The following is a 13,599-nucleotide window of genomic DNA, read 5'->3' on the forward strand; positions in this document are numbered from 1 at the left end:
CAGGAGATATACTCAGTCTTTGAGATGGTCTCAGTTTTTACTTTAATCACCATGTAGATGGATGTTTCTTGCTTTGGCCTGTGGAGCATGGATTCATTTTATATGTGCACTATGTTGGAAACGTGGAAAGAAGGCTCACCAGAGAACCTCAGAGCTCTTGAAGAGTAGTGGGGTTGAGCCTTTTATATAGAGACTGAGAGTTGTTTACTTGTGACTGGTATCTTAAGATATATAAATAAGTCATTAGTATTCTGTCATTCTAAGAACTGAATCAAAACTCTGCTTGGTCCGTCAGCTGGAATTACTGCTTGCCTTAATTTTTAAATTAACAGTCGAGGTGTCTGTTCTCTGACTTTCACTGCTATTCTTTTGTCCAACTGCATGTAACCATTTTTGTAACTAGATTCAGATGTAATGCTCTAAATCCTCTCTTGCTTCCCTTCCCAATTCTAATGCTTTTCTCTTTTCTCTGCTTGCTATTCTTGGTTTACCTGCGACAGCCTTCTGAGTACAGCTGCTACCTTGGTTCAGGATCTCGGGCATCCTCAAGAGCCAGCTCTGCTCGGGCCAGTCCAGTGGTGAGCTCCTCTATTTTTCTTTGTCCCTGAACTGTTTAATTACTCTGTTCTTCAAGGTCTTTTTTGTACAAAGAGGTCACTGTCCCTCATGAGACAGTTTTTTATGGTATTAATTGGACCTCCTGGGCAACGTTTAAGACAAAGAAGGGGTGAACCAGATGAGAAATTACAAAACCAAAGTGTTTTCTAGGCAGATGCACGTGTTTTTGCAATAGAAAGTACACTTCAGACTCACGTGATAATGCTAAATTATTTTCTAAGTTGGGCACAAAGCACATTGGCAAGGGTATTGTGAAAAAGACTGGGTTGTTGATGCTAGTGCCACATCTCCTTTGGTTATTAAAATCAGGAGACCCTAAATCTTACTGCAGTGTTCAAGTAGTTTAGTTTCTCTCTGTTTCACAGTATTTTGATGTTGTATTGCTGCAAGGCTGCAGGGCTATCCAGAGATTGGATTTGAGCATATTTGTTGGGCTGTAGATTACCAGGCACTGCAGAGTCTTTAGCATGGTGAAGTGCTAGAAGGATTACGTGTACCCGGCGTGTCTTCATGAATTCCCTAGTAGTCGTGACTGAGCAAGGCTCAAATGCTAAAGGTTTGTCCAACCCCTGTTACTGTAGTTGACAGAGACAAGACTTTTTCCGGTTTTTTTACAGATACAAAGTAATTGTCTTGATTATTTTTTTCCCAGTGGCATATTGCTGCTTTCTCTTTGTAATTGTTCCATCTAGTTGTTTACAACTCTGAATATTTTTCCTGATTAATTTCAGAGCGAAGCCTGATAGTGTGTTTACAGTGGCAGACTGCAGTAGCATGTCTCTTAGAGAAAATGTAAAGCTTACAGTAAACTAGTCTATAACAAAATTAATCTTCCATGGAGAGTGAGTTTTGAAGTGTTGCACTGAGTTTTGGCAAGCTGACTTTGGTACATGGAAGTGTTTGTCCTTGTGAACTTTTAATGTGCTTGTTCTCCTGGGACCTTTCACATATTAACAACCACATCCCCAAGATAGAAAGTGATAAGGAGGATGATACCGTAAAGGAACACGCACAACGTGCTTCTCTAGTCGTAACAATGGTATTGGCTTTGTTGCTTTGCTGAGGAGCTGTAACTTAAATGCTGTAAATGTTGCCTTAAGGACTAATTAAAAAGGAGTATCAAAGAAGCTACCACAGCATGCAGCATGGTAAGCTGTAACATGAACATCTGGAGTGTTCCTCTTCAGTACACACACGTGCTCTGCAGTAAGGAATTGCTTTGTATCTGATCCCCCCAATCATGCTGCTTCCCCCTTCAAATGCAGCCTTTGATTTGAAAACCTGTGCACTAAGGGGGGTTTCTCCCATAGTTAGAACTGTGCAGTAGGTCTGCATCCGGGTAGTGAGAGGTGTCTGAACTGGCCACGCAGGGTTACTTCTTGTCATCAGGCAGGGAATAGGCAAGCCTTTTGATCATCAAGCGAGCCCTTTCCTTCTAACTGAGAAAGAGCTGAATAAACTGGCTGTAGCAAAAGAAAATGGAACTGATAGAATAAAGCTATGTGCTCTGAAGTATTGGTGTTTCTTAAAGCAAGGGTACATCCACTTTTTTAAAACGATTTCATTTTTTTTTTAAAAAAAAGGTTTTTCATCAGATAATGTATGGCAGCCAGTGAGCTATAAGTAAATCAGTAATTTAATTAGTCCCTGAACCTGAGTCCCTGAGCTATGAGTTCTTGCAGTATATATCTTAACGTTAGTAATACTTCTTAAGTGGCTTTGCAAACTGAATTTCAATTATCCCCAAAGCAAAAAAATAATCAGAACAACCAGGGATTCCACTGAAGTTCTTTAAGTGTAAGAGTTGGGTACCCATACATTGATGTTGGTTTCCATTATGTGTTTTTTATATGCAGTCTGAGTCATTCGTGCAAGTTGCTTACAGTTATCACAAAATACAGCTTGCCCCTCCTGGGAGCTATAGGGGATTTTTGTCTTTTAATTCTCTGCTTACACTTTGGACTGTTTGTATGCAAGTGGCTGGAGATGGTTAGCTGTGTCAGCACTGATGCTGGAGAGGTGCCAAGCTGAATCTGCACTGCAAAGAGATAACAGGCACTCTTTTTTTTTTTTTTTTTTTTTTTTTTTCAATTAGTAGTTTATTGCAGGGTGTGAAGAGCTGAAGAGCTTCCGTTGTTTCAGTGGCCTTGAAGAGCTGAGAGTTAATGCTGTAGTGGGTCTAAAAGGCACCACTGCAGGGTCTTTGCTTCTCCTAATGCAAGGTAGTACAAGCCTTGTTAACAGGGTGGCATTGCTCTTAAAAGTTCTAATTACTACGTAGGGTTGATGCAGGGGCATCTTGTGATCCACCACACCCCCCCCCCCCCCCCTTTTTTTTTTTTGCCTGTATTAAACAGATAATGCCTTTTCCTGTAACTCACAGTAAGGAATCACTTGTCTTGCCTCTTACTAACAGAGGTTTCAAGGTATTTTGATAACATTTCCAGTTGTGTACTTGATCTTGACAGTAAAGATGCCGAAATAGAGCTCTGTCTTCTCAGTGGGCTTAGCAATGTATCACTTCCACTCGTAGTCCCAAAATGTCATCTGCTTGGACCTCCTAAAGGAAGAATAAAGAGCTCCTTGGACGATGGTGATAACTTATGAGAGGAAAAGAGTGGTGGTTTTTATCTATACGAGCAGTCTACATTAGAACTGTTTTAATATTGTTAACACGCAAAACTGAGTTGCTCCCTGCCTTACTGTATCGAGCCATATGCTTCCTTGAGTCTGCTTTATATATCTTCTGGCATTTAAACACATAAAGATTTGATTCCAAGTTTACTTTTTAAATGGCTGGTAGAGGAGGAAGGAAAGGGGAATATCTGTTGGGTTGAAAAGCTGAGTTTCCAGCTGAGTTTCCAGCATGCTTATGTCGCCTGAGAGTGTGATAGTTTACAAAATCCATGTCCTGTAATCACAAGTGCTTAATACTGAAGTTAAATATGATTTTCTTATGATTATGGGCATTATTAGGCAGAAAACCAAACCCGAACTGTTCCCAAGCCTGACTAACTATCATGAGAAATTATGTATTGAGAATGGAGAATGATTCAGTTTAACTTTCAAAATTAAAGCGTACAATATCTTGTCATTGCAGCCCTTAATTTTTTTTCTCAGAATTTTGTTTCCCCCTTCTATCACTGCTCATTAAACAGTGAGCAAAAAGCGACAGTAGTTTTCCTGCTGCGCACAGCTTTGCCAGCTTGTGTTCTCATTTGTGTTACCATGTTTGTAATACAGTAAAAGCCAGGAAGATACTTGAACACAACATGTGAATATTTATTTGTCCTTGTATGTATTTTTAAGAACTCACTATATCTGCATGAAGTTTGCTCTTTGATTATTTTTCTTTAATGTTTTTCCCATTATCCCCAGCAATTATTGTCTGCTGTCCTTACGGTTCCTGCAGATATGCAAATGTGTCATTTAATATTAAAGCATTATACATGATATAAAGTACAGGTCTTAAGACTACTGAAAGCAAACACCAGGCCCATCTGTACAGATGGAGGTAAATCTTGTGCCTGAGCTAGTGCCATGTTTTGGCTGTGATGGGCTTTTTAATATGAATTGCTGGAATCTTTCTAAATTAATAAACTACTAGTGAAAAGCAATTATTTATAGATTTGAAGTAGCCTCAGAATGCAGCAGTATTTATCTGAAGACTTTCTGAGCAAAGTTGGGCGTGGTTTTCTACCTTGAGAAGATGATCTTTCATATTAATTCTCTCCCTCTTTGTGGCGTCTCAGGCGGCAAGAACAAGCAGTCGGCATGCAGCCTGGCCAGGTGGGCTAGTACTGACAGCAGCGTGATTGTACAAACTGCAAGACTGAAAATGCAAGTGCCACTTAGCAAGTGTGCAGTCCTCAGGTCATGTGTTAATGCACAGCTGTGAATACACAGTTGTGAATAGCTTTTTCATTTGAAGAAGCTTATCATATTCTCACCAGAAATAAAATGAAGACAGTCGGTCTTAATTTCATGGAAGCAGTTATCAGCATGCACAAGCTTTGCCGCCTTTCCTCTACACTTAAAGATTTACGGTAGGCTTGTATCGTAGCCCAGCCACTGACAGCCTGGGTGTGCTTTCGGCCCCTCCAGAGTGGGGATTTTCTGCAGTGCTAACTGGCATTTCAGAGGCTGATAAGTTTGTTTGAGTGATGATGTTTGGCATAACACTCATTCCTGAGCGAGGATACTTCTGACAAATCCACTTTAGACCTGAGAAAGTTCAGCAGTGGTTTTCCCCTGCTGACTTTTGAAGGCTTATTGCTAATTGCTAGTGTTAAGGTGGCTCTCACTGGAAAAACACGCAGGAACTCTCTGTGTTGCTTCTTGCCCCAGACCAGCTGATCAAACTGGTAAGATGGGGATTGTGGGAGGGGTTATACTGACTGCAGTACTTTTTTCTTTTTTTTTTAATTCCAGCTCTTGTAGATACAATCCTGTGTTCAGCACTACCCATTGTGAGAATTTTTCTTTGGTGTGGGCTGTATTTCCATTTCGAACTGTGCTGTACTACTTTAAGAGCAGGAAATGATCTTAATTTGATTTGTCACCAAAAAAACCCCCTTGCTTTTATGAGGAAGTTGATCTAAGTGCAAGATCTTGGATGGAGCTGAGCAGTGACAGCCATGTATTGAACACACTGAAGTTGTTCTCATACCTGAGCGTGGTCTGTGGCACTACCAAACAGCAAGTGTTTGAGATTTCCCTTCTTTTCTAGCCTTATTTAGGGGTCTGGAAGCTGGAAATTGTGCCTTAGTCCTGATTCTTCCATTGAGTTAATGCAAGATCTCTTAACTAGCAGGTGGGGTGTAATGCTTAACTGTCCCAGGGTCTCTGGTCTTTTCAGTAGGTGTTGGAGAGTTGTCTTACTGGTTGCACTGTGATGATGCTGCGGGGGCTCTAATTTTGGCCTGGACAGTCACCAGTGGCAACGAGCTTCAGGGGTTAACCTGCTAGTTGACTGCGGAGTAGAGAGAAATACTTTTTCAAACATTATACTGAAATGTTTTTATTATCTATGAAAAAAATAGGCAATATTTCCATATATAGACTTGTGGGATGATTTTGCTCTTGTTAAGTTTCCAGCTGTGGTAAGCTTCTGATATTGCTGACATTTTTGTAACATGGGTCTGGATTTATTCCGAAAGCGCTGTCAGAAGAGGCTGAACTCTGATCCCACTGTACTTATTTTGCAGAGAGCAACCTATTCCCCTTGCCAAAACAAAGATGTGTGTGCTGGAGTTTTTTGGAAAATTACTTCCTTTTCCTGCTTTTTTTACACACTAAAGTGCAAATTGCCCAAATTGTTGGTGAAGAAGTCAATCTGTGATTAGAGACAGACCCATACCTTTGTAGAAATGAAAAATGGTATAGTCTTCTAGAAATTACAGGTCTGGTATCATTAGGTGAATTCCTCTTTAGATCTCCTCTTCTAGCAAGTATTCCGTTAGTCCTTTATATTTCTACGTGGAAAAGTCCCAAAGCCAGTATATTTGCATGAAAAGCTGTGCTGAGTATAGTACTGTGAAGGTGGAGAGGTTGGTTTTGGTCTATTTAATCATTACAGTATTCTTTATTGAATGACAGTGCAGAAGGTAAGTATTTTGGCCAAGAATTTTGTGCAACTTCAAATAAAAATAAGCATTTTTTCCTGACCTTTCTCAGTTTGGTTTCTTACTGGATCAAATGCCAAAGGGCTTGTAGGGGGCTGGGTGAAGGCTGAAAGCCTGGAGTTCCCTCTGGTGGCTGACTGCTGTTGGAAATCATGATTTATCTTTTTAAAGGAGTGATACTGTGAATATATTAATCTAAAGATGAGCAGAATGAAAACCTTATAAAGTACTAATATAAAATAGACTTTTGTCTTTCTACAAGACACTCTTTACAGCTTTTGGTGTATTGTTGCCACGTAACTATAAAATTAAATGCTGTTTGTTTCAGACTGACTTTTTGCTTTAAAAAGTGTTGTGTCTCAGGAGGCATCTTTGAAGGATACTATGTTAGAATGAAGAACTGGCTTTTCTCAAAACAGATTAAATTTTTAAATGTTAATATTTAAATAAATTGGTGGTGGTAATTACTGTTTTTGAGGAGAAAATGCTCTGAGTATTCTATTCATGGCACCAAATGCATGTATCACAAGAGAAAATGAATTCTCCTGTATTTTTTTAAAACACCTCAATTTTAGAAGTTGCTTAATAGCTGTAATTATTAAAGATTATGCCGCCTTAGAGAATTATGAAAGATTGTTTTGCAATAAATGTGTAGCAAGCTTCACAGGTATGGTTATGAGTGCTCTGAGTAGAAATGTCCACTGTATGCATCTCTCACCACATTGTCTTCAACGTTTTTCCCCTTTGTAAAAGCTTTTATTTGACTGATGTGATGCATTGTTAAAACAGTATAAATATTTTCTCCTTTCTTTATCTCACAAAAAACTGAGATTGCACATTTTTTTCGGAAAATAGAGGACATTCTGCAAATGGCTTAAGGAAAATAATATTTTGAGTTGTGCCCAGAACCCATAAGGTAGACTTCGCAAAAGGTTCTTCGTAAATTTCTGGAGGTAGATTTGTGCGTCTGTGTATGCACTAATCTTTGGTAACATGTCAATATTTACACTGCCATAGCTGTCTCGATAAACAACAACATAGTGTTTGGCTGGGCTAGAAGGCTGCCAAATCCACCACTTAGAGCTGTCTGGCATGAAAATAAGAGGCTATTTGCAAGTCAGTCCTTCTTGTTTATTGGGTCTGAACTGAAGTATCTGCCTTCATTAGTGACCTTCTCTTACTGCATCCAAATTCAGAGTGTTTTGGTGTGTGTCTCCCCCCCCCCCCCCCCCTCCTCCCCCCCGCCCTACTTTGTGTATTCAGTGCCTTTGCAAAGTTTATATCTAGTGCTTTAAGTCTGGCTTATTTTACTTTGAAGCCTAAGTCTTAAATTTTCTTAATGCTAATCATGGGGAATTTATGATATGAGATATGTTGTCAGTGTAAAAAGCTGATTGTAATAGGTACCTCTCAATTCTTGGATTTTTTTAATAGGGTTACATGAATAATATGAAGAATAATTTGTGGGATCATCTAAATATTACTTCGTATAATTCAAAGAAAAAAACCAAATGTGCCAAATGTGAACTGGATTGGAAAGAGATGTAGTTTTGGAGTGTGTTTTCAGTGAAATTTAGTAACTTAACCTCAACTATCCCCTGCCTTTCCCTGAATCAGATCTCTCCTGATTTTCTTTTCAGTCATTTCAAAAACACTGTTCCCTTTGGCTCTTAGGCTCTTGATCTGGGGAAGCCATTAATTTTCTAGAAGTCTTTTGGGAAACCATCTTGACTGTGGTGCTGAATGTTCCCAGAAGAGGTTGACTTCCTGAGTTCTGCTGAGCTTTTCATTTCATTCAGTCCTTTTTACACTTAGTTGCATTTTAGATGGAGACACTTATAAAAAGATTCTGTTGTGAAACGTGCTTTTTTTTTTCTTTCTCCTCAATAGCAAAGTGAATTATGACAAAACATTTGATTTGAAATTTCTGCTCTTGGGAACTTCTATATTTAGTTTGGTTTCAGAGCAGGAAAAAGTTGATAGGATGGTTCCTATCAAGGAAAGAAAGATACCTGTTCAGGTTGTATGTGGGTTTTGCTCTGTAACTTTCTTTTAAGCATTTAAGCTGTCTGTATACATGGTAATTTTCTGCACTCCTAAATGCTACTTTGGCTCTGTTTTGTTTCTTCTAGACTAGTTTTAGTGCAAAATCTCTCTTCTGAATTAGTAAATTCCAGTGAAGTACTGAAACAGTAACAGAGATGTTTATTTAGACTTTGAACTGGTCCCTGATAGTTGACTTGAGGGTCAGTTTTTGTAGTCTCAGCCTTACTTGGATCTTTGCTTGAAGTCACAGTCAACTTTTGTCTTGAGTGGAGAATACTTAACAGAAGTGTTAAGCTTTAGATTCCAACCCCCCCCCCCCCCCCCCCCCCCCCCCCCGCTACCCCGTGGTTCTTCTTCTTTTGGGAACTGTGCAGACACAGTACAGTCCTTCAAGTCTAACTTTGTACCGTGCTTTTTGGAATGGGGGAGGGTGTGCTGGCAGGCTTCAGAGGTAGCCTTCTTTTAGTTAATGTCCATAAAAAAAGGTAACTTCAAGAAGCTATCTTGGTCTGGAAATCTATTGATCTTTCAATTAAAAAACTTAACCTCTCTACTTCAGCAAATTGCTATTTGGGGTTCATCTGAGGCACATTTTTAAATTGTTCTAAAGTAAATAGGAGTAGCTGTGTATGTCAGCACAGCAGTTTCAAACAGCTACTTTTATGTCCAGGGAAAGATATCTGGGGCTTTAAGTTCATGCCCATGTAGGTCTTTGTATTCTTTCATTGTTAACTCATAGATCAAGTGCCATCTTCATGTTTGAAACATTGTAATGTAGAAGATGGAAAAAAAGTGTTCCTCTGTCTTATTTAATAGACTAAATAGTTTTTTATCACTGAGTATATTCCACTTAACTACATACTGCTTAGAAATTTGAGGTGAATTGTGCAGCCTTCCGCCCTGAGATGCCAGCCAGGACACTGCTGTTCTGAGCAAGCTGGCTGCTTTTTGAGTGGATAGATATTGCTATTGAAGTCTTATACAGGTTTAAGAATTCCGTTTCTGATATCTTACTGCCGTCACTTGTCCTTTATTATGTAACGATTCCTTCTAAATCTTTGTTTTACAGATTGAGGAAAGGCCAGAAAAAGACTTTGAGAAGGTAAGAAGGATCTTCTGAATTATTCTGCCAATACTGCTTTCTTCATGTTCTTTTTGGTAGGTGGAACTTGCAGTAAGTGTACAGAAATCTTCTAGAAAATCCACTGTGGGGCAAAACTTTGAATTATTAGAGCCTTCTACTACTACATTTTTTAAGACTTTTTAAGATTTTTTCAAACTTCTGTAGTTATTCACAGGTTAAGTAGACCTGCACCAGCAGTTGGCTGAAATTGCTTTAGGCTAAGCCACATGAATACTGGTTTTGTTTATTAAATTTTAAGTATAGTATTACGTATAAATAAATAAATAATAAAAAAGTGGCGGATACTGCAGTAGTGAGAAATCGGCTTAATGCAGAACCCTCAGTACAGTAAAACAGTTAATGTGGCTACTGCTACAGCATAGAAAAATATCCATGCAAGGAGAGGAGCTTGAGGGGTAGTCAAAAGCATCCACAAAATGTATTATTACAAGTTTTGAATATATCTGGCAAGTTGATAGTAGCCCCTAAAGACTTTGTCTAACAGTTAGAAGCTGTGCCATGCAAACTCCTGTATCAGTAGTGTTTATATACATCTGATCAGCCTTTTCTCATTAGTTTCCCTTGTTAAATCTTGATCTTTTGATTTCTCTTCTTTGAAAGATACATTTTAAGAAAATTGGCGTAATTTAAGTGTAAGGGTTGGTGTAACGTGTGTATTTGAAAGAAAAAAGCCAATAACAAAAAGCAACAATAAAAATAAACAAAGAAAACCCTATCCCCCCAAAAATCCAAATTACAAACCCACAGCCTATATAGAAAAAAAATTATAACCATTTTTAACTGTGTGTGATTGTAGGGAGCACGTACTGTTTCAAGTTTATCAGCAGCTACATTAGCTTCTCTGGGTGGGACTTCTTCACGAAGAGGCAGTGGGGATACATCCATATCAGCTGATACAGAGGCATCTATTAGAGAAATAAAGGTAAGAAATACTTAAAACCAGCATAAATTGTTAGGAATCTTGTCTCTTAACTATGGCTCTTTTGATCAGAATGTTTTTATGCCTTGCATCTGATAAATCAATAAACTACGAGATTACTTGAAAGTAGTGCTGATGTTCCCCTTACTGACTATAGAAATTGGCAGTAAGAATTGGGACCGACAGGCTTATACTAACTAGGACTGTCCCCAGCATTGTTATTATGTAGACTAATATTATCTACAGGATACTATTAAATATACTTTAGACTTCCTTCCAAAAAAAGAAAATATCTTGTGTCCCCCTTCTGGCAGTTCTGGGCAAAATGAATTGTGTGCTGTAAATGAAAAGTCCTTTATTAGAGAGATGCTGCTGGGAAACTAGTGTGTATTGCAGGAATATTTGGGTAAAGTCCTATGGCATATGATAGAACAGACTGATCATATTAGACACATCTCATCCTAACCTAATGAAATAGGAAATGTACTCAATATAGAACACTGATAGGAGGATTGAAATAATGCAAGAAGCACTGTACTTACTGGATGCTAATTTGGGGAGGGGGCTGTATTTTGTAATCTAATTTCTGATTCCATGAAGTTAGACACATTTGAATAGCAAATAGCTATGCAATCCAGTGTTCGTATCATTGAGTGCTAGTCTGGGTAGTCCATAGTGAACTTGGTTTTTGTAATCTGTTTTTTAATGCTGCATTCTAGAGACTATTTTAAAATGGGGAATCTGAATTCTGTTAATTTTCATGCATATGACTTACAACTCTTCTGAAATTACAGCCAGTTAAAACAGCTGGAATTTGTATTAGGACCTCGGATACAAGCAGGTCTGTCCCAGTTTCAGCACTGTAACACCGCTGAAAGATAGCCATTTGCTGGTGACCGAGGACAAAAGAGGATTGAGGCTGTGAAATAGGACTTAAATTTTGTGTGACGGATGGTTTTCATGTAGTCTTTCCTACGTCTCTTGTACAGCCTGTATTTCAGGCTTGCTTTGGCAACCACTACCCTTAATACCTGCATTCCTAAAAGAGGGTGATAATCAATGAAAGGCGTAGAGGCGGGCTGTGTGGCTGGGGTATATAACTTGGAGGCTTTGAAGCTGGGTCTGTGTCTTGTCCTTAATGCTGAAGATTTCATTTTCTTCTAGTCAAGAAGAGCAGAATTAGCATAAACTTCTAACTAAGAAATTTCATTGTCTGGCAAGGCTTCAGTTTAGGATCAGACCCCTTAACCTGTGTGGTAGAAATACTTAAATGAGAATTTTGAATACCTGCTTTTCCCCATCAGCTGTGCTTCTGTCCATTAGTTCAGTGGCATCGTTCACCTTTCTCACTGTTTCTCTCAGGATATCTATGAGTTAAAGGACCAGATTCAGGATGTAGAAGGCAAATACATGCAGGGACTGAAAGAAATGAAGGTACTGGTTTACTGCAGACTGGGAGTGTGATCATTAACACTAGCTAAACATTCAGAGATGCCAGTGTGAGACCTTGAACTGACCTTGCATGCTTTTCTTCTGGGAGGGGTTTGTAAATTGTGTGAAAAGCATTTCATTAACTGGAAAAGTATCTGTTCTGACCTCAGCTGATTGTGGTGAGAAATGCTTCCAAATGTTAACTGAAAGGCTGCTGATTACTATTGCATGTTGTCTTTGCTGTTTTGAGAAGGTAATAATTTTGCTAGCAAATTAAAATTATTAGTGTTTTTTAATAGTTTCCTAATCTAGGAAATCTACCAATATTGGAAGATGAACTAGAACTCATGTCCTACAGTGCTATGAAAAATTAGAGTTTAAAAGCTTGTAGGTTTTTGTTTTGATAAGGTCCAGCGTGCCTTTGGAAAGCTGTGCATGCGAGGTGGTGACTATTATTTTGGTTTCATATTTAGATCACAGAAGACACCCTTAAACGATTCTTGTAATAAAACTCTGTGTAACAAAGCTTGTTACATGAATGCTCACACCAGTTGGCCATAAACAGATTCTGCTGCAACAGCTAACTTGTGCATCTGTGTACCACCACCTCATGAGTGAGCAGCAACATCAGCTGCATTTTTTGGAAAAGGCAGTCTTGCAAATATGTATGTAGACATCCAGGCATATAATGAATGCAACATATATTAGCATTAATTGCTGACTGTGTCATCAGTTCAATCCTGTGACAGGTGAAGATGCTACCATCTTGAGTTGTCAATGGAAAAAGAGTAGTTTGCCCCTTTTTCTGTAAAATCTGGGTTTTTTCCCCTGATCACTGTGTAGCAGGTGTAGCAAAATAATCACACTGCATAAAAAATGTAGGCCATTTTTCAATTCGTGTCCCTTAGACTGCCTTTTGTGGTGATTTGTACCTAAGCCACATCGCTTAATGCTAAGAAGACAAAACGTAGCATGCTGAAGGAGTGGTGCAGCAACTACCTTAACTTCTTACTTGCATATTCTTCCTTTCCGGCTGATTTCTGAGGTTTGATCCTATCATAGTTTCCAAATCCTGGTGGCTTTCCTCTGCTTGGTATTTCTCATCCTTGGGCTGGAAAGTGCACCAAACACAGTTTGTGTTTGGAACTGTATAAATTCATGTCCTTAAAGACAAATTGTCTTATTTGTCAATAGAAATGTAAACTGAACAGGTTCAAAGTTAATTTTGTCATCATCTCACCACTGTCATCCCCAGTTCCATTGACTGAATGAAAAGGGAAGTATATGAAACTCACCTGTGCTTTAGATGTAATTATTAGAATTAAGTTCTGAGAGAAATTGCTTGATCTGTAAACTAAAATACTTACAAGAGTGTCTTCCTTGTTTGCATATTTGCACTGTTTTGTTTATGTAAGTATGTTGTTTCTCTATTAAAATCAAATACTGCAAAGTTTGACTGCACAACACGGAAAATAATCCTGATCTTTATTTTGCCATCATGTGTTGTTATAAATACCTCAGTATCTTATATTGAGGTCAAGTTGATGGGGGGGTGAGACCCTGGGAATTGTATCTTATGGAGTAAATTTGCAAAGAAGAGATTGTGATAACCTCGTGAAAAATGATACATCAGGCCACAAAAGCTGCAGCTTTTTCATGGCAAATTCTAATTCCTGAGTCAGAATATTTAGCGGTTCCCACACTGCAAGGATCTCTGAAATCTGTGTGAAGTGGCTGTCAAACTGCCTTAATTTAAGGCCTAAGATCATCTAAAATGATCTTAAATCAAGGCCAGTTTACCTTTAAAAAAAAAAATT

At 38.6% G+C, this 13,599-nt stretch overlaps 1 protein-coding gene across 20 annotated transcripts in view; it reads left to right on the forward strand.

Moving 5' to 3' along the window:
- Window positions 1–13,599, forward strand: part of LRRFIP1 (LRR binding FLII interacting protein 1) — a 116,923-nt gene that overhangs the window by 82,372 nt on the left and 20,952 nt on the right. For 15 of the 20 annotated variants that reach the window (XM_049802106.1, XM_049801951.1, XM_049802026.1 and 12 more), the window contains 3 exons: window positions 501–578; window positions 9,358–9,390; window positions 10,229–10,354. In XM_049802106.1, coding sequence (XP_049658063.1) covers window positions 501–578; window positions 9,358–9,390; window positions 10,229–10,354 — 237 coding nt within the window. Of the gene's footprint in view, window positions 1–500; window positions 579–9,357; window positions 9,391–10,228; window positions 10,355–11,713; window positions 11,786–13,599 lie in introns of all 20 variants that reach the window. The other 5 variants (XM_049802064.1, XM_049802113.1, XM_049802076.1 and 2 more) reach the window with 2 other exon arrangements.

This window comes from Accipiter gentilis, chromosome 1 (genome assembly GCF_929443795.1).
Source record: "Accipiter gentilis chromosome 1, bAccGen1.1, whole genome shotgun sequence".
NCBI lineage: Eukaryota > Metazoa > Chordata > Aves > Accipitriformes > Accipitridae > Astur > Astur gentilis.